Source organism: Bos javanicus, chromosome 2, assembly GCF_032452875.1.
Source record: "Bos javanicus breed banteng chromosome 2, ARS-OSU_banteng_1.0, whole genome shotgun sequence".
Taxonomy (NCBI): Eukaryota; Metazoa; Chordata; class Mammalia; order Artiodactyla; family Bovidae; genus Bos; species Bos javanicus.
Genome location: NC_083869.1, coordinates 73040122 through 73060573, shown reverse-complemented (window position 1 = coordinate 73060573; position 20452 = coordinate 73040122). Strand labels below are relative to the sequence as shown.

At 50.8% G+C, this 20452-nt stretch overlaps 1 protein-coding gene across 4 annotated transcripts in view; it reads left to right on the top strand.

Moving 5' to 3' along the window:
* The window catches only part of TFCP2L1 (transcription factor CP2 like 1), a 68628-nt gene extending 49392 nt beyond the window's left edge, over positions 1–19236 (top strand). For 2 of the 4 annotated variants that reach the window (XM_061440032.1, XM_061440024.1), the window contains 7 exons: positions 705–753; positions 842–935; positions 2987–3077; positions 3957–4060; positions 6302–6444; positions 10884–10935; positions 11994–19236. In XM_061440032.1, the coding sequence (XP_061296016.1) occupies positions 705–753; positions 842–935; positions 2987–3077; positions 3957–4060; positions 6302–6444; positions 10884–10935; positions 11994–12040 (580 nt within the window). In that variant the 3' untranslated portion in view covers positions 12041–19236. Of the gene's footprint in view, positions 1–704; positions 754–841; positions 936–2986; positions 3078–3956; positions 4061–6277; positions 6445–10883; positions 10936–11993 lie in introns of all 4 variants that reach the window. The other 2 variants (XM_061440030.1, XM_061440021.1) reach the window with 1 other exon arrangement.
* The last annotated feature ends 1216 nt before the right edge of the window (positions 19237–20452 follow it).

The following is a 20452-nucleotide window of genomic DNA, read 5'->3' as shown; positions in this document are numbered from 1 at the left end:
TCCCCTGCAGGGCTACAGTCCATAGGGTCGCAGAGTTGGACATGACTGAAGCAACGAAGCAACTTAGTATACGCGCACACACACATACACACTTACATACATAATGTAAATTTTATCGTTTGAACAAATTTAAGTGGCCAGGTCAGTGACACCAGGTCCACTCACATTGTAGTATTACCACCGTCCATCTGGGAGGGTCATCTCTGACTGTCTTTCTCTTGGCTTAAAAGCCCAGGTGTTCAGGTTTCTGTCTCCCTTTGGGGGAAAGCCATGAGAAAGATTTTCTCCCGATGGATGCCAAACTGTGGGTGCTGTTGCTGCAGAATGGTTCCCCAGGGATTCCTCTGCCCTCTCCTGGGTGTGGTTGGCCCTTTGCCATCTTCACACCAAGTCCCTCTGAGGCTCGAGGCCCAGTCTCCTCTGTCAGCCTGCACTTCCCACTGACTGGGGCTCGGGGTGGGGACCATGAAATCTGCCCAGAACAAACCCGGATCCTTAGAGGAGGGATGGGGGTGTGTAGCTCATCAGAACCCTTGTCCACACCAGAGGCTTTGTTAAGAATTTCCAGGGATGGAGCAGGGCTCCTGCTTGTATTTTTCTCGAGGACCCATTTTGTTTCCGGCGAGCCCCAGAGCTGAGGGACGTGAAGGGCAGGCCAGCAAGAAGCATCCTGGCTGCTCACCACCTCTCCTCTTCCTTTGCAGCAACAGCTCCCCAACCCACCCGGTGGAGGCCCTGCCTGTGGGCAGTGACGTAAGTGACTGCTGTGGTGGGGCTCTGGCTACCTGTTCCCACATGGGTGAGTGAGCGCCCCCTCAAGGCCTGTCCTCTCTGCCTGCAGCACCTGCTCCCCTCGGCCTCCATGCAGGACGCCCAGCAGTGGCTCCACCGCAACAGATTCTCCCAGTTCTGCCGGCTCTTCGCCAGCTTCTCGGGTGAGCATCTCTGAATGGTTCACAGAATCTACCGGGAGGGATCTCAGAACACTCAGCACGTGCTCTGGGCACCCTGGGCACCCAGGGGCTGTGGTCTGTCCTGGGGACATAGAGGCATGTGGTCACTCACGTGTGCTGGCTCTGGGCCCAGGGCTCAATGGGCGGGCCTGCCCCTGGGGTGTCCACCTGCTCGTGGCTTTAAGGGAGGGCCATCTGGGAACCTTTTCAAGCTGCTCCTTGCCTGCGGGGTGGGCTCTGTGCCTCCTGGAGAGGCCCCTTAGCCAAGAAGGCCAGAGTGTACTCAGCAAGCCTCCTGGCCTCTTCCTCCCAAATGCTGCTCATCACGCTGTCTCTAGGTAAGCAATGTGGGAGGTGGTGGTGGTGCAGCCAAGGTGAGAAGGGAAAGCTGGCTCTTCCTTCTGTAAAGGCTTTTCAAGCCCTTGCTGATGAGCCCATCAGACAGCAGCTCTGAGCTGGGGGTAGTGGGGGACAGGGAAGCTGAGCCATGAACCTTGCCCCCTGGCAGTCCAGAGTGACAGGGAGTCAGTGTTGGCTGGAACTAGAGGAGTGGCCACCAAAGACATCTGTGGTAGCAGAAGGGAAACAGTACCCCAACAGTCATCTTTGAGCTCAGTTCTTCTTAGCACATCCTTTGTGCTGGGGGTGGACGGGATGAGGGCAGTCAGGCAGGGACTCCAGCCTCGGGCAGCTCCGAGTTGGCGCAGAGGTGTAAACTGCCCATCTCAATGCACTGTGACCCTTCTGTGATGGGCAGGCTTGGAGGAGGAACTTGGAAGACTGGGAGGGAGGCAGGGCGCCTCCACCTTAAGCAAGGTGTAGTGTAGACCTCATTGAGGAGGTATCTTTGAGGAAATCCTGGAAGGAGTGTGAGTCAAGTGGGTGTGTGTGTGTTGGGGGTGATGAGCTTTCCAAGCAGAGAGCAAGTGTAAGGTTGTGGCCACAGAGACGAGGGCCCAGATGATGGGGTTGAGTGGGTCAGACAGGAGGTGAGGTCAGAGAGAGAGGTGCCCAGGGACCTTGGTGCAACAGTGTTAGGGTGTGGCTTTTATTTCCTATGAAAGGGGAGCCAGTGTGACTGCAGAAGTATACCCCAAACTGTACCTAACTGCGGCAGGAAAAGTGGGTAGATGCTGTAACTCTGGGCCACGTGGCTGTTGGCCAGGTTTTAGCAGAAGGCTGATGTCATCCTTGTACCTTGGAGAGTCCACGTGAGCTCAGGGCTGTTGGGGGCTGTTCGGTCTTTGAGGAAAGGACCATGTCCACCCATTATGATCACCCCAAACTGGGAGCACCCACGATGCCCATCAGCAGAGAGAGGGTACAGGCATTGTGGTTTATTCATGTCATGAGTACTCTCTAAAAGTGGGCATGAATGATTTATACTGCATGCAATACAGATGAGCCTTAAATGAAACTTGGAGGGAGAGTCAGACTTAGAAAGGCGCAGTTTCCAATTCCATTCACATAAGTGCCATGTGAATGGAAAACTGAGTGAAACTCCTCTGTGTGTAAGAAATCAGGACAGCAGTTTCCCAGAGGTGGGGAGAGGGGTAGTAGCTGGCATGAGGGGCACGTGAGCTGGTGGGAATGTCCTACCTCTTGATCTGGGTGCTAGGTGCATGGGTGTCTAGGTGCCCAGGCTCCCCGGCAGCCTCCAGAGAGCCATGAGTTTCTGCCTACAGGCAGGTACACACATGATCAGTGCCACGTGCTGATAAGATACATCATGGACAGTGATGCTAATAAAAGGCCCGGAGGGAGAGTCAGGCCCAGGTAGAGAGGATGACTAACCAGCAAATGCCTGTCAGTTCTGCTGAGTTTGTGAACCCCGTTGTCGAGTTCTGACACCTCCTGGGCTATGATCTGATGTTGTTTAGCTTTTGCCATTTCTCTGTGTGGGATGCCCATGCCTCCTGAGGCGGAGGCTAGCTCTTCCCTGCCCCGAGTTGGCAGGTACCTGGGGAGGCGGCCATGTAACAGCCTCAGGTCTCAGTCACCATGTAACAAGCCGGCCCCATTTACCTGCCCAGGTGCTGACCTGCTCAAGATGTCCCGAGATGACTTGGTCCAGATCTGTGGCCCTGCAGACGGGATCCGGCTCTTCAATGCCATTAAAGGCAGGTAGGTGTTAGTTCCCACTGGAGGCACGGTATGGCTGGTGGCCTGCATTTCTCAGCCCCTTGGACACCTGGTGGGCTAACTGGTGCGATCTGGGCTCCTCGGGGGGTGAGTGCAGGAGGAGGTGCTAGGAGTGGGGTAGGGGCCAGAGAGGGTGAGATGCCCTGGGTTGCAACCCACCCTGCCTGGAGACCCACTCTTTCCTTCCCTCTTCTTGGCTTGATGTGAGCCTTGGTCTCTGAGTCTCTGCCTCTTGGCTGTGGGTTCTAAGATGCCTGCCCCCTCCTCCCAGTGCAGGGGGTGGGGGGCAGATGCAGATGGAGTGATCTAAATAGTCATACATGGACAGCACCGCTTTGAGAGTGAGAGGGTATGTCTGGGTTTGAATCCCATATCTGCCTCTTAGGAACTTGGCAACTGGGCCAAGCCCTTAACCCCCGTGAACCTCAATTTCCTCATCTGTACAATGCGGAACAGTGGTCCTGGCTTCCCCATAGATGTGTGAGGATGCAGTGAGCTCAGAGTAAGCCGAAGAATGCATTTGCTCTGATTATCACCCTGAAGAACCTCGTATCTTCAGATTGGTGCTACGGGCAGAGTCCACTCTGGGCAAGTTGCAGGTCCTGGGTGGGGGTTGGGAGGTTCGCCCATCCCTGGGTCTTCATCTAGCAAGTCTGCTCGAAGCTGTCAGGGCTCACCTGGATGGGATTCTCTCCCTGACAGCTCCTTCCTCAGAGGAGGAAGGCACTTTGTATCCCCACAACCTTCTTTCTTCCCCCTAAGTCCCTTCTACTGTTCTTTCCACCCTGTGTTCTGGAACATTCTGGAACAACAGAGCTCGGTCCCCAACACCTGCTCCTTAACTTCCTTTCCTCCTGCCAGGAACGTGAGGCCAAAGATGACCATTTACGTCTGCCAGGAGCTGGAGCAGAGCCGCGTGCCCCTGCAGCAGAAGCGGGACGGCAGTGGGGACCCCAACCTGTGTGGTGAGTTGTGGGGAGCCCCTCCCCTGGGCTGGTGAGAGGGCAGCAAAGCAACAGGGAGAGTCCTCTGGCTGAGAGTGTCTCCCCTGATCTGCCTTGCATGCAGGAGGGGTTCTGCTGTGCTTCATCCTGGAATTGAAATGTATAAGGTGGAGATCATCTCTGAGACGGTCTTGTCCCATTTACCAATGTCCCATCTGGGGAAACAGGCCTGGAGAGGAGACGTGGCCCCCGAAGTCACCAAGCTACTCAGGGGAGAACTGGGAGTCGGGCTTTCTGGCTCCCTGGCTGGTGACAAATGCCACCTGACAAGTGTATTCCCAGGAGTGTGTCCTCCTGTGTTCCCGCAGCTGGGTGAGGCTTTCCCATTTGGTTTGGCTAGTGCCCAAGAGAGTCTTAGACCACCTCTGGGGCACATGGTTCTTTGGGGCTAGCAGTTTTCAGCACCTTGTTTCTGAGCATCTTTAAGTACTGAGTCTGACAACCTGCCTGGCTCCACCCGTGTGGTCTGAACTCTGCACTGTCTGCAGTGAGAGCCCCCTCCCCCAACCCCTCTCTGCCATGTGCCCCTCCAGATCAGCAAGGGACCCAACACCCCAAGAGACAGGGACCACTCAGGGTTTGCTATGGGGGAAACTGAGGCACAGAGGCTGCCCTGAGAGGCCAGTGTTGAGTGGCAGAGACAGGATCCAAATATCCGGCCCCTGGCAGCTGGTGTCCAGGCCTCAGGACATGTGTGCAAGAGTCCAGCCCTCCGCCTGCAGTCAGTCTGGGAAGGACAGAGCCTGAGTCTCACGGTTTCTTGTGCATGTGGAAAAAGCAGGCAGGCGCCCCAGCCCACACCCCAAGGCTCAGAGGTCTGGAAAGGGCCGAGGTCTGGCTTCTCGGGGGTGGCAGCTTCGGGATTTGAGCTTAGGCTGACCCACTCGAAGGCCTCTTGTTACCTCACTCGAGAAACAAGATGAGAGGAGTTCTGAGTAGTGGGTGGCTGACTGTCTGCTGTTCAGAGCAGTGCTGGTCACCTCCACATTCCTCCAGCAGCAGGAAAGGCCAGAGATGAAAGGTTACACCCACAGGGCTAAACTGGAATCCCTCTGGTTCTTTGATGCCCGCAGTCCAATTTGTTTGAGGAGTAAAATAAGAAAAAGTGGAACTAGCTCTGAAAAGTTGGGGTGTGGGGGAAAAGTACAATGAGAATTCTGTTATAAAAAAGGAATCTTGGAACAGAGATTCTGGGATTCTTACCTGGTTAGTTCAGGAAGGAACATTACCCAGTGACCACATTCTGTGAACAGCGTGTGAAATCCTGGGAAGGCGAGTCTGTGTGTGGCTGGAACCCTGTGGCTTCTGTAACTTCCCTCAAAGGGAGCCACTGTGTGTGTGCACGTGCGTGTCCATGCCCTTTTAGTATATGGAGCTGCCAATCAGATTTGTTGAGCCGAGGGTTTCTTCCTTTAGTTGAGGGAGGAGCTTGGGCATCTCTTGTTTAATCCAGTTGTGTTTTAGTTTTTGAGGGACTTGAGGTCCCTGAGACTTGAGGTCTGCCCCTCTTCCCCCCATCACCCATGGGGTTTGCTCCTCCCTAACTGGTTTGGGTTTTGCTACTAGCCTCATGGTCACTGTTATCCCAACTGTCTGATGACATTCCTGGTGCCACCTCTTTCACCCTTTTGGGTCACAGTGCTCCAGCTGGGTATTGTTTGTGCTGTGGAGGAGGGCAAGGGCCAGCCCCTCTCTCTTCTGCTGTCAGGTAGCAGTTATCCTTGAGTCTCACTCTTGGCCCCTCTTGGAGCCATCCAGTAACCCCTTTAACCAATGGAAGGGGAAGAACGCAGACACGGGATTTCCTCCACCTGCCCATGGTAGGGTACACAGCAGGCCACACCTCAGAATCACTGGAAATCTCTAAAAGATGCAGGTTTTAGCCAGCTGTTCCTCTTCCAGCCTCCATCCCCAAACGAGACAGGAATCTTGGGGTCCAGGGTGGATCCAAGGATTCTCCATTTTACACGAATTCCCCAGGAGAGACTGAAACAGGGATAAAGAACATAGTTTGGCATCTTTTCACCTGGCGCTGGACCACGCAGGGGCCTTGTGGCTTCCAGAGGTGCCCCCAGTACGGCCAGATCCCAGAGTCCATCTGGGCTAGTTCTTGGTTCGAGGGGGTGCGGGGGAGAATTGGTAGGTGGGCTGCTTTGAAAGCAGATGCTTGTTCTATAGAAGGACCTGTCCTCCGCCCTCCAGTGTACCACGCCATCTTCCTGGAGGAGCTGACCACCTTGGAGCTGATCGAGAAGATCGCCAACCTGTACAGCATCTCGCCACAGCACATCCACCGGGTGTACCGCCAGGGCCCCACAGGCATCCACGTGGTGGTCAGCAACGAGGTAAGCGCTATGGCCCCACCCCGCGGAACCGACCTGGGGCTCTGGGCAGGAGCAAGAAACAGCCCAGCAGGACTTGGGGGTGAATTTAGCCTGAAGATGGGGTTCATCCACCTGCCACCTGCTCTCAGCAGTAGGGTCTGAGAGAGGGGTCTGAGGCCAGGACCAGGCTTGGCATAGCTGTCTCCCCTCCACCCTATGTCCTGCCCCCACCAGGTGCCCTGCACCGCTGCTTCAGGACCCTGCCAGGCAGGGCAGTGAGGACGCAGGTGCTCATCGGCGCGGGCGGCAGCCTTGGGGGATGTGAGATGGGCTGGGTTGATAAGATGACCTGGCTCTTAGGTAACAGAAGCATCCTGTGCTGAGCGGTGAAGGTGCCTGCCGCAGCCTTCCGGGGTCTGTCCCTGGCCACACAAGCCTCTGCAGGGCACAGGCAGCCCCTGAGAGAGGACACAGGTTCAGAACACAGCCCAGCTGTGACGGTGCGCCAGAGAGATCAGATTCCACGGCTGGTTCCAGCGGGGGTCATCAAACGGGTTTGCTGATGCAGTTCAGCATTCCTGCATGTTGTAGAATAGACGCTTTTGAGTTTGTCCTATGCTGGACCCTTTCTCTTAGTAATAATGTTGATGATGAGTGTTAGCGTTTCGGCAGTGCTCACGATGTTTGTGCAGTCTTCTAAGTGACTCATTTAGTCCTGCCAGCCTCCCTGTGAGGCAGGTGCTGTCATGAGCCCATTTCACAGATAGGAAGCCGGCACAGAGAGGTTGCATAATGGCCCCAGGGTGTACAGCTCATAAGAGCTCAGGCTGTGGTAGAAACACAGGTGGCCCAGAGCAGCGGAGTTCGAGCTTTGAGACGGCAGGCTCTCTGACCACTCCTGAAATGAGGCCTCTGCACAGAGCTGTGCTAATGGGAGCAGTGGCAGAAGGAACCCCAGCCCAGCCTGCAGCAGACCCTCCACCCACTAACGGGCAACCTACTGAGAGTGATGAAGGAAACAGTCCAGGAATGGTGGTAGGGGAGGCAGGGAGAAGGTGTGCTTTGGAATCGAGCTGAAGTCTCCACCTAGACTGGCTCCTCATAGCCAGGTGACCTTGGGCAAATCTATGTAATGTCTTTGAGCCTCAGTTTCCATGTCTCCAAAATGGGGATAATTCTACCCAAAGAGCAGGTTGTAGTAAGGATAAAAGAAGAAACAGTGGCAGGTACCAGGAGATGCTAAATTAGCTAAGCATTTGTTTTGGGGGGCAAAAAGTGTTGGAGAGAGAGCTTTAAATTTGATAACATATAACGTATAAGGTTTTTAAGGATCTGCATAAACTGTCATTATCATCAGTAGCATTACTAATGTTGTCATCATGACTGCCGGAGCTCCCTACACAGGAGTCCTGAGTCCCCTGTTTCATGGGAGTTTCATCCTGGGAGTGGACAAGGTGGTATTTTCCTTCCTTTTTAATTAGAAAGTAATTTACAATTTGTGTAAGAAATCAGGCAGCATAAACCAGAAGAAGGCAAGCATGAAAGGCCCTTTTCTTCCCCTCTCTCTTTTCCTTGAAGAGTTTAGATTTGATTTGATGTGATCAGGGAGGATAATTTTGTGTCTGTGTGTGTCTGTCACTTGCCAAAGTGTGTGTAGGTATGGGTTTTTAAAACACACACCCAGGATCCATTTGAACAAGGGACTTGATCTGTAACTTGTTATTTTTGTCATCAGCTCAGAATTGCTTTCACATTGTCACATTCAAATCTAGGGTGGCTGTTCTTCAGCCCTCATTTCATAGATAAAGCACACGAAGCCCAGAGCTACTGGCCTGAGCGCATACTTTAGAATAGCCAGGAAGGTTAAAGCGCCCTGAGCATCAGGCAGTGGTCTGATCTCACAACGCATTCACAACGCATTTCTGTCGTGAAGACAAAAGCCAAGAATTCATGGAACCCTTGCAATTTAACCAGTCCCTTAAGGGGGTTCCTTCCCCAGCCTGCCCCATGCCCCGCTGGAGCAGGCAGTTAAGCCAGTGAAGCAGAGAATAGAACTCAACACCACCTCCGCTAAGTAGGTGACTCTAATTCCTCCGAAGTCCCCTTGCCTCTTAACCTCGAATCAATTGGAAACCTTTGGTTCTTAATTGCCCGGAGCACTGGAGGCAGCCCGGCCAGTCGCACAGCCGGCCCCTGGGGTGCAAGGGCACTTCATTAAACAAGGCAGTTACTGATTAAGCCCGTGTGGGCCCTGCGTCAGGTTTGGCATGCTCCAGTGGTGGGGCTGCCAAGAGTCCCCGAAGGAACCGGCCGGCAGCATAGCGTAAATGTACTTCACGCGTCATTAGGCCTGGGGGAGGGGCAGGGGTCGACAGATAGATGGATGTGCAGGATTTGGGGCCATCAGCCAGAGCAGGCAATAAAATGTAGGTTGCACTTTTTAATTGGTAAACGGGTTTTGCTGTCCTGTGGGCCAGTGTGTGTGTTGTGGTGTGTTTAGGTAGGTATGTGTATTTTTCATATTCTTTAAATATGTATTGTGAAATATAGCATACATGTTTAGAGTATAGGAAGCTCATTTGTAGAGTTTGAAATACTCAATACCTGCACTCAGGTTAGTGCAGTGTTGTTGGAAGCCCCTTTGTGAACTAATTCCACATTCCCCTCCACATACTGGTCTGAATTTTGTATTCCCTGGTTCTTCCTCAATATATTAATTTCAAATTTGGGAGAATGGCATTGAAACATGTATAATATCATATATGAAACAAGTCGCCAGTCCAGGTTCGATGCATGATACTGGATGCTTGGGGCTGGTGCACTGAGACGACCCAGAGGGATGGTACAGGGGAGGGAGGAGGAAGCGGGGTTCAGGATGGGGAACACGTGTATACCTGTGGTGGATTCATGTTGATGTATGGCAAAACCAATACAATATTGTAAAGTAATTAACCTCCAATTAAAATAAATTTATATTAAAAAACAATAAAACTTCATATAAGTGGAATAGGAGTGTATTCTTCAGGACTTACAGTTTGTGGTTCATGTACTTTGAGGAGTGTTGCTGGGGGTCGCGGGCCCTGCTGAGTGCCCGGGTGTGATCAGGTCACAGTTGCTGCTGCTTCTACTATTGAGGGACAGGGGGCTGTTTCTAGCTTTCACTCATACACACGGTGCTGTTCTCAACATCCTTAGGTGTGCTGTGTGTGTGTGTGTGTGTGCAGGAGGTTGGCTGGGGCACCCGTCTATAGGAGAGATATGTGGGGTCCTCTGTGCTGGCTCCTGTGGACAGTCCTAGAAAGCAGCTGTCTCGATGGATGCCCCCCCAGAGAGGATGCCAGCTCCTATTGCTCTGCATCCTGGTTATATATATATTTACAGCCTCGTTTGACAGACAGGGCCTGGAGACAGGAAGTTTTCTTGTCCAAGGTCACTGGGCTATTAATTAAAGTTCCAGAGAGAGGGGGCTGGTGAATCGTTATTCGGTTCCTGCCACAGGGAACTGAACACACGATATTGTTAGTTTCAGGTATACAGCACAGTGATTTCAGTTATACATCTGTGTGTGTATGTGTGTGTGTGTACACGTGTGCGCTCAGTCGTGTCCGACTCTTTGCAACCCCATGGACTGTAGCCTGCCAGTCTCCTTTGTCCATGGAATTCTCTAGGCAAGAATACTAGAGTACGTTGTATTTCCTTCTCCAAAGGATCTTCCTGATTCAGGGATCAAATCCTCATCTCTTGTGTGTCCTGCATTGGTGGGCAGGTTCTGTACCAGCTGAGCCTCCATACATTAATAGATACTCTTTTTCAGAGTCTTGCCGTTGTAGGTTATTATAAGATATTGAATGTAGTTCCCTGTGTAAAGCACTTTAGTTTTTTATCTGGTGCTGTTTTACACACATCTGCTCCTATAATGTGTCCTGTAGAGGGATTGGAAGACCCCATCACTCAGAAAACTCAAAAATGAAAGAAAATCAGTAACAATGGAGTCTTGTATGAAATGTTGACATTTTAATTCCCTTCCAGGGTTCTTCTGTCCTTTACATTCAGTCTTTTGTTACTCAGAACTGTAATTGCAGGACTTCCTCTGGTGGTCCGATGGCTAAGACTCTGTACTCCCAGTGTGGGGGTCCGGGTTCAATCCCTGATCAGGGAACTAGATCCCACATGCCACAGGCAAGAGTTTGCATGCCGCAACTAAAAAAGATCCTGCATGCCGCAAGCAAGACCCCACGCAGCCAAATAAATTAAAAAAAGCAAACAACTGTAATTGCTCTGTCCATTGACTCTGCATCATATTTCCTCCGTGAAAGTAAGACATAACTGTCTTCCTGTGTGTGTGTCAATGCGGCTCCTCTCGTTTCTGATGGTTGTGAGTGGCTGGGCTCTGCGTCACTGAGGCTTTTCATTCTCTGAACTCGTTGCTGAAGTGACATGGTCTCTCTTTTGCCTTTCAGATGGTGCAGAATTTCCAAGATGAATCCTGTTTCATCCTCAGTACCTTAAAAGGTAAAACCTGCTCCTCCCTGCCCTCTCTTATTTAATTAAAGGATATTGGCTTCACCCCCTGGGTTAACTGGGTGAGGGGAGAGCAGGCCAGTGAGTGGGGCTGGGATGGGGAGCCCTTGAGTGAGTGTCACTTGGAAACATCCTCCGGGGAAAAGAAACACACAGTTACCGGGAAACTCAGCCTCGGAAATGTGTGAACTGGAGAGGTGAGCCCCAAGGTCACTGTGAAAGTGAAATCTTGGCCATTCACTGTGTGCTGCATGAACCCAGTGCCGAGGAGAAGTAAGACACATTTGAGTTGCTCTAAAGTATGAGTCTGGGACTTGCCTGATGATCCAGTGGCTAAGACTCTGCGCCTCCAATGCAGGGGGCATAGGTTCAATCCCTGGTCAGAGGGTCAGAGTCAGGGAACGAAGAGCCCACATGCTGCATGTCCAAAAAAAAAAAAAAAAGTGTGGGGTCTCCAGGAGGAGCAGGCATGGAGCACAGTAGCACTTGAGCTTCCAGGCCCCCTGGAATGGGAACCTGGGGCTGTGTGTGGAGGTGGGGGGGACATGAAGGGCCCACCCGAGGAAGGGATCTGAGAAGGAACTCCTCTACCAGGAGAAAGGGGAGACCAGCTATGACCCCCTCCCCCCAACCCCAGAGGGCTGGGGCAGATGAGTGTGTGGAGTTATACAGGAATGAAAGCCCCTCACTGGGCCATAGACCCTGGACTGTGACAAGGACAGTCTCCTCCCCTTGTTCTCTCGATCCAGCCACCAAGTGCCTTCAGAGACCTGGGCAGCCATCAAACCCACGGCCTCCTTACCCACAGGCCCTTTAGTCCCTGGGTGTTGGGCTGTGGCAGAAAGCCCACTATTAAAAAGAAGCTCACCAAGGCAGCTGAGAAGGTGTGCATTGGGATCTCTGCTGTTATCTTTGTTCTGTGCAGTCTTATTTTGGTGGCCTCTGCCAGCATCCATGCAGAGCGTCTGCTGGTACCCCAGTCCCATGGCTCCCAGAAACTGTCACGCCTGCCTTTCTTCCCTTAACACCTCAGTGTTTGTCTCTTGCAGCCGAGAGCAACGACGGCTACCACGTCATCCTGAAATGCGGCCTCTGAGCAGATGCAGAGTGGGCGGCTGCTTCCCACCCCCAGCCCCACGGACCCCCTTGGCTGTAGATATCACACCCCTGGAAGCTGTGGCGAGGAGGGACCTGGCCCAGCCCGTGAAAGCCACAGACCCGTGGAGGCTGCGGGTCTGGAGGGCAGAAAGCCAGCAGCTCCTCTCTCCCCTCCTCTTAGCCCCCAGCTTTGGGACAGTTTCCTGTTCTTTTTCCCAGTCCTTCCATCTGAAAAGGCCAACGGGGGCCATCTGCTCTGAAACCTCTTGCTCCCCTGGTTGGAGGCTAGTTCACCAGGTACCCGGGTGCCACCTGTGCCGGCTCCTTCCGCCCATTCTCCTGCCTCAGAGAAGGCTCTGCCTCTCCCGCAGGCCTTCACCCTCTTCTCTGCTAACTGGTTGGGTCCCCGGGCGGCTGACTACGTGGGGGTGGTTTGAGACTGTCCTGTCTCCGTGTCGGTTTCCCATCTTGGTGATCCTGGTGAGCATCTGTCCTTCCTGTTCCTGGATAGGCTTGATGGGTGTTGGGTTGACCTGTGCCTTCTGCTTCTTTTCACATCGACCTTGATTCTAAGTGTCTGCTGCTGCTCACAGCCCAGAGGGGGCCTTGCATTTCTCCATTGCTGGGGTAGACACTACGGAGCCACACACACCTGGTTCTAAGGCCCTTGGGGAGGAGAGGACGAGGCTGAAAAGACTATTTTTAGGCATATTCTCATGAGTATAAAAGGGAAGAGAACCAAATAATTCCTCTTGGGCTTTTTTTGGGTGTAAGTTTATTTCCTAAGCAGTCTTGAGTAGAGGAGGACTAGGAAGTGAACATCCTGTTGTAGGATCACATGACCATGACTCTCCTGATGCCCAGTCCTCTTGGATGGACTCACCAAATCCCATTTAGAGAAGACCACCAACCTTCCCAAGCTCCCTAGGGATGTTGTATCTTCTGGGCAGGCTCCCCTTTGAAGGTTTCTTTCTTTTCGTTTGTAGAGGCTGTGTTTGGGCATTTCTCCTGCATTAGAATGGTTGGATCACCTTTCTTAGATAACCAGGAATTAGTGCCTGTCTCTTGGGACCCTGTGATCTATATTGCTAATGTAGGTTCATCTAACAAAGCATGGTGAGCACTGTGACCAGCTGAGCAGGATCTGACAGCCTTTCAAGTGGAGCTTTTGGGGAATAGCATGCTTTGGGGGAATATAGAGATGATCATAACTGGGTAGACCTTGTTTTAGAGACAGAGAAACTGAAGCCTAGAGGGGCAAAGCCACCTGTCTGATATCACATAGTGATAGGGTAATAATATAGAATTGTCATTAAAACCAGGGCATTTCTGAGAGTGAAAGGAGCTCTGGTAATAATAATGCTTGGACCACAGGTATGATCTACTGCTCTGTAAGGACAGGCTTCTCATTCCCTTCCCATTTTGGGGGTGGGGGGATGGGGAGCATGTAACAGCCTTCTTGAGATATAATTCACATACTATACAGTTTACCTCTTTATAGTGTACAGTTCTGTGATTTTTTTAGTCAATTCACAGAATCACCACAATCAATTTTAGAACATTTTCATCACCCAAGACATATCATGTATATGGAATCATACAATATGTGGTCTTTCATGGTCTTTTTTTTTCACTTAGCATAGTGTTTTCTAGGGTCATCCATATTGAACACGTATCAGTACTTCGGTCTTTTTATAGCTTAATAATATTTCACTCCATGGATGGACTGCCTTTGTTTATCCATCCATCACTTGATGGATATTTGAGTTGTTTCTGTCTTGGGGCTATTGTGAATAATGCTGCTATGAAGTATTTGTACACAGTTTGGTGTGTTTTCTTTTAGGAATATACATATGACTGGAATTGCTGGGTCATTTAGTAACTCCATGTTTAACTTTTTGAGGAACTGCCAGACTGTTTTCCAAAGCAGCTGCATCATTTGACATTCCCATCAGCAGTGTATGAGGGTTCCAGTTTTCCTCCATCCTCACCAACACTTGCTAGTATCTGGCATTCTGATGATAGCATCCCAATGTCATTTTGATGATAGAAGTGGTGTCTCATTGGAGTTTCAGTTTGCATCTCCCTGATGGCTAATAATGTTGAGTATTTTTTCATGTGCTTACTGGCCATCTTCTTTGGAGAAATGTATATTCATATCCTTTGCCTATTTGCAGTTGGCTTATTTGTCTTTTTATTATTGAGTTGTAGGAGTGTGTAGAGTTTAGATGTAGGCCCTCTATCAGATATATGAAGTGTCAAACTGTTCGCCACTTCTGGGGGTTGTCTTCACTTTCTTATGATGTCCTTTGAAGGACGAAGGTTTTTAATGTTGATGATCTCTAAGATACCATTTTTCTTGTACTTTTGATGTCATACCTAAGAAACTATTGCCTAATCCAGGGTCAAGAAGATTTATGTTTTCTTCCAACAATTTTTATAGTTTTAGCTCTCCAGTAGTCTTTGATTAATTTTGAATTAATTTGTATTTATGATGTGAAGTATGGGTCCAACTTCATTCTTTTGCATGTAGATAGTCAGCTGTCCCAGCACCAATTGTTGAAAACACTATTGGGGTCCCCATAGAATTGTCTTTATACCCTTGATCATGGCCCCTAATTCTTACTGGATCTTTTTCTCTGCGACATGGGACTGTCATTAGGATGCTCACCTTTTTTTTTTTTTTTCAGCCCATGTTTGGCTCCACCAGTTTTACAAATGGCTTTCTCTTCTTTTTTTTTCTGTCTCCCCCTTTCCCTGTTTCAACAGTACTGGGTGACATCACTCTGATGATCTACAGCCTTTCTGATGCATGCATGGCTCCACACATCGGTCCTAGGGAAAGGTCAGGATCAATCATTTTCTGTTTTGAGGAAACCAAGTCACACAGAAGTAGAAAAACTTGCCCAAGGTCCCCCAGAACCAGAACTAGATTATTGGTCTTGTGACTTCTGGCATTTTGAGATGTCTACAGTTCACTAGACCCAAGAGATGCCACTTCCCAGGCCAAGTGATGACAGGCTAAAATCTTAATTCTAAAAATGTGGTAGGCTAATATTTTATTTTTATTTCTTCATTCAAAATAAGGGTGCAGTCAAGATCTGTGACCTTCAGTTTGCTGTAGGTGGAGTCTTTCATCTGGAATGCACACTGCATCAGCTCTGCTTACCTTCTAATGGTTATAGTTCAGTCTTGTAGCTTACACAGAAGTAGAAGATAATAAATACCAAAGAAGAATACACAGTCATTTGGTACCAAAATGTTTTAGCTGCCCAATTCAGCAGTTTGTTGCTTCCACAGGGGTCAGAGGAGCTAGCTGCAGGTGTTTGGATTTTGCGTCTTTTTTTTTTTTTTTCATTTTATTAAAGTACAGCAAAGCTGTGGCCTTTTCACTCCTGTCCACTGTCTTTCCTGTGTGCTCTGAGTCCAGCGTCTGGGCCTGCTGGACAGGGTGACCCCTCCCAGAACAGTCCCCTCCACCCCCATGTATTCTGAGCTGTGGCTGCTCCTTGGCAGCAACAAATTTTAAAAGGGATCCCCCAAGGGACAGAAGACGTACCGTGCACCAGAGCCACTGTCTTGAACCAGAAACCTACAGTGGAGTGCTTTTTCTCAGTCCATTGCATTTCTTTGCTGGGCAGTTGTCTGCAGGGTTGTGATAAACCTTTTCCTGGTTACCGAGTCTCCCCTTTATAATAAAAATATGGGCTTTGGAATGGGGAAGGGATTGTAGTCCTTTGGAAAGAGCAGGATGGGCATGGAGTTGGAAATCTCAGTGTAAGGTACTAAGCAAAGGTCAGATGCTGTCCTGGTGACCTCCTTCCCCGGCCACCTTGGGCTTCTTGGGAAGAACCATGAACCTAGAGGGACTTTCCCAGGAGCAGAGTGGAGCTGCCTGAGCAATGCGTCACAAGTTTCCAAGTCCAGACCGGCCTCAGGGGCTGGCCTGCATGAGTTAAGGTCTGAAAATCATTAACGAATTAATGAGAAAAATGGAAGAGCTTCTTTTGCTGTTGTCAGTGGAGCAGAGGGAGGCCGCCCCCAGCAGCTCAGAGAAGATGGAAAAGCAAGTGACCAAGAGCCAGGAGTCCTGGGCTCCTAGGCCCTCACTTGGTGTGCTTTTTCTGCCTCTCTGGGTCTCACCTCCTCTCAGGAGGCTTCTGGGGCTGTGAATGACTCAGGCATGAGTGTGTCTGAGGGGAGCATTCCTTTTTTTCCCTCCATCAGAGTTGCACTGTGGGTGGGTGGCGTGTACATGCGTGCTTCCTAGTGGTACACAGCACCTCAGTGCTTCTGCTTGGACTGGTACACGCTCTGAGGTTGCGTGCATTTCGATGTGAGAGACTGCATCTTAGCCATGTCTTTAGGAATCCAGCCTAGCTTGCAGCCGGGGTGACTTGATTCTATCCATGCCCTTAAGAGTGGCCACCAGCTGTTCCCTGCAGCCTGAAGCTGGATTCCTTGTTGGCTGGCTTTATGTCTACGTTACAGACATGCATATGTGCATGCCTGTGTGTGTGCATGTTCATGGATGCACATGAATCCCCTCCTGTGCCCCTGTATCTGGCATGAGGAGGGCAGCCCTGAGTGTCTTCAGCTCACCTAGACAGAATGATGACTGCTGCTTCCTTTAGACCTTATGTGATGCTCCTGGTTCAGACTCTTGATAAAACTAATTAGGGGACTGTAGCCCTAATTGTGGGGAAAGGCCCATCCTCAGTCCTGCCCTAGGGAGCAGAGCAATGCTGGGAGCTGACATCTAACCAGGACCTCAAAAGCAAGGCCCTTGGACTTGGTCTTATTTGCAGCCACCTCACGTTCCCTGTGTCCCCTTGGGTTGCGTATTCTATGTGTGACGTCATCAGTCCCGCCAGGCAGTAGTAGGAAGTATTTGTGCATCTTCTCTGATCACCTTCCGGCCCCCTTCCCTCCACTCTGTGGGGCAGAGCAGTGCAGTACAAGACAAGCCACCCCCACCTCCTTCCCCAAGGCGAACCTGAGAACTCCATGCAGCCTCTGCCCAGCTCCCCAGAGCACCTTGCAAAGGCTGGGCTATCCTCCCTTCTGCTCCTGCGGGGAATGACTGAGTTCTGAGGGTGTGGTCCTCACCTGGCCATGTAGGGACTTTCTAGTGGCAGCATCCCCAAGAAGTATCTCTAAGAGGTAGCTTTGCTGTTCTCTCCAGGACAACTGGCAGGGTGAGGCAGGGAGGGGCCAGCACTGCTTAGTCATGGGCTGAGACATCTGGCTGTTTGGGCAGCCAGGCCAGCCTGTCCCAGGAGGGAGTGTGTGAGCCTGTCCCTGCCTTCATCCTGTGGAGCCCCAGACAGGGATGGGGTGAGGGGTGGTGGCCTGCAGAGGGCTAGCAGGGACCAGGAAGCCTTTTATCGTGAAAAATTTTCAATCCTTCTTGAAAGACAGACCAATATAATTAGTCCTGGTACCCATCACTCCACCTCCTTCATGATCACCCTACACCTGCTCATCAGGGACAGGCCAACTGTGAGCCAAATGCAGCTTCTTGCTGCATTTTGTAGTCTGTTTGATAACAGGGAACACTGAACTCAATGAAGTGAAATGTCATCCTGTCCTCCCCTCCGCCATTCCACTCCCGTTTGTATTGCCAAAACCTGTACTCAGTTATTATAGTTTGAATTTCATCATCTGAAACATGGAAACTCATTTTCTCTTATTTGCCTCCTTGAAGCCCTTAAAGTCAAGAATAGGTCTCATCCAGCCTTCACAGAAAAACATTGCCCACTGCTGAGCTAGACCTCTGTTACTCTATATGCCCCCTACATGATGTTGAATAATATCCTTGAAAATAAGGGCTTTTAAAAATAATAAAAAATATTTTGTTTGGAGCTTGAAGCAGGAGGATCATTCAGCCAAGCAGTCTTTGAAACCAGACCCCACGCCGCCTGTTAGTCATGTGCCCCCTCCCCCAGACAGTCTTTGCCCCAGCTGCTCAGGAATCATAGTCCTTTGCTCTTGCCCCTTCCCTCCTGCTGTCCACTTCTTGGAGACTTGCTGGGCCTTTGGTCGCAGGGCAGGGTGCGGGAGGTTGTGTCCGAGAGCCGGATGTGGGGAGAATACAGCACCGGCTCCAGGCCCTGGTGGGTGGTGGTCTCTTGACTTAGGTCACTGGGACTTTACCACCCCAGGAGGTGCGGCCTGACCTCCACCTCTACTGGCACCTTGAGGACCTCTAAGCTGCTCTGGGGTCCCCCAAAGCCCCCCTCTACATGTCTGCAGCTCTTCCCCCGACAGAGGGACTGGCTTGTGTCAGCTTGGTGATGGGGAGGATTTCCCTGCCCTCTGCAAGGGTTCCCTGGGCCCAGTGCTCACTTCTGCCCCTGGGAGAAGCCGGCCCATAGGCAGCCTCATGTTGGGGCGGTCCCGTCTCCCTGTGGCTTGGCTGCCCATTCTGGGCCCCAGCTCCTTTGCTTCCAGTGAAGATGGCCAGACACTGCAGCCAGCCCTCCGTTAGCACCAACTGCTGATGATGCTGACTGGCCTCGCCTGAGCCAGACTTTGGGCTCCGTGCTTTGCCATTGTCCCATTTGAGCCTCCTCACAGCTCTGAGGCCCCGAAGGCTGATTTCTAGTTGAGGAAATCAAGACTGAGAAATCAGATAGGGGCCTGGGTCCTTTGACTATCGATGGGCTGAGCCAGGGTCCCGATCCTGCATCTAGACCTCGCGCACTCTTGTCCCAGATGCACGGGCGAGTCCTTTCATCCCTGAAAGGGGATGCTCACTCTCCTGATGACATCATCCCTGGGCTCTGTGCCCTGTGGTGGGTTGGGGGGTGTAAGGAGTGGGGCAGAAGAGAAGGTCATTGTTTTGTGCCTCCCACCAGCCTTCCCCTTGCTGGGCAACACCTTGGTTACTGTGCTTACCAATGCTCCTGTAAATGTCACTTTGTCACTTTTCTCCAGATGGGGTGACTCTTCTCTTAAGGTGGTGGGCATCTCAGTTGGGGCGGTGTGGCTATCTGATGGGTCAGGTGGGCATGACATTGGGAGGGGTTGTAGGGGGCAGTGGGCATCAAAGCAAAAGTTGTCACACTGCCACGTTTTTGTACCTGAAATAAAGCATATTTGCACTTGTTACTGTACCATTGTGAAGACAAGAGATCTCTGTGTAGGTTCCGTGCTTGGGTCAGAATGCAAATAAAACTCATTTGTAAGAAATCTGTGTGGCTCAGACCTCTGGCCTTTAAATATTTTTCAGTTGTAAAATATTTGTGACAGGAAATTTACCATCTTCAGCATTAAACAACAGCTCCTCCAGCCCCTGGTACCCACCGTTCTATTTTATGTCTCTATGAATGTGACTTCTCTGGGGGCCTCTTATAAGTGGAGTCATACAGTCTTTGTCCTCTTGTAAGTGGCTGACTTTACAGGGCATAATGTCCTCAGGGGCTTCCCAGGTGGCTCAGTGATAGAATCTGCCAGTGCAAATAATGCAAGTGACTTGGGTTCGATCCCTGGCTTGGGAAGATTCCCCTGGAGTAGGAAATGGCAACCCACTCCAGTATTCTTGCCTGGAAAATTCCATGGACAAAGGAGCCTGGCAGGCTACAGTCCGTGGGGGTCATAGAGTTTTTTTCTTTTCTCAGTTTGCCACGAGGCTTGTGGAATCTTAGTTCCCCTACCAGGATTGAACCCAGACCCTAACAGTGAAAGCACTTTGAGTCCTAACCACTGGACAGCCAGGGAATTCCCAAGAATTTCCTTCTTTTTGAAGGCTGAATAACATTCCACTGCCTTTAAATACTATGTGCTGTGTATCCATCCATCTATCCGTGGACACTTGGGTTGCTTCCACCTCTTATGCATGATGCAGCTGTGATCATGGGTGTGAAATTATCTGTTGGTATCTCTGCCTCAATACACACCCACCAAGAAGTACAATTGATGGATCACATGGTCCATTCCAACCAGTGGTGCATAAGGGTTTGAATATCTCCACATCCGTGCTAACACTCATTTTCTCTCTTTTTCTTTCTTTCCTTTTTTTTTTTTTTTTGGGGGGGGTGGTGCTAGTACCATACTCATAGTAAAACTGTTTACGTCAGATTAGGACTTTAACCCATGTGCTGGAACTCAAACCCAGCCAAAACCTGGTACCTGGTTTCAGGACCTAATGAAGCTCAGGTTCTTGATGTCTCATCACAGAAAGAATTCAGTGAGAGACAAAGTGATAGGTAAAAAGTGGATTTATCTAGAGAGAGACACACTCCACAGAGTGTGGGCCATCGCAGAGGATGAGTGCAGCAGCCCTGAAATGTGGTGTGGTTAGCTTTTATGGGCTTGGTAATTTCATAGGCTAATGAGAGGGAGGATTATTCCAACTATTTTGGGGAAGGGGTGGAGATTTTTAAGAATTGGGCCACCGCCCACTTTT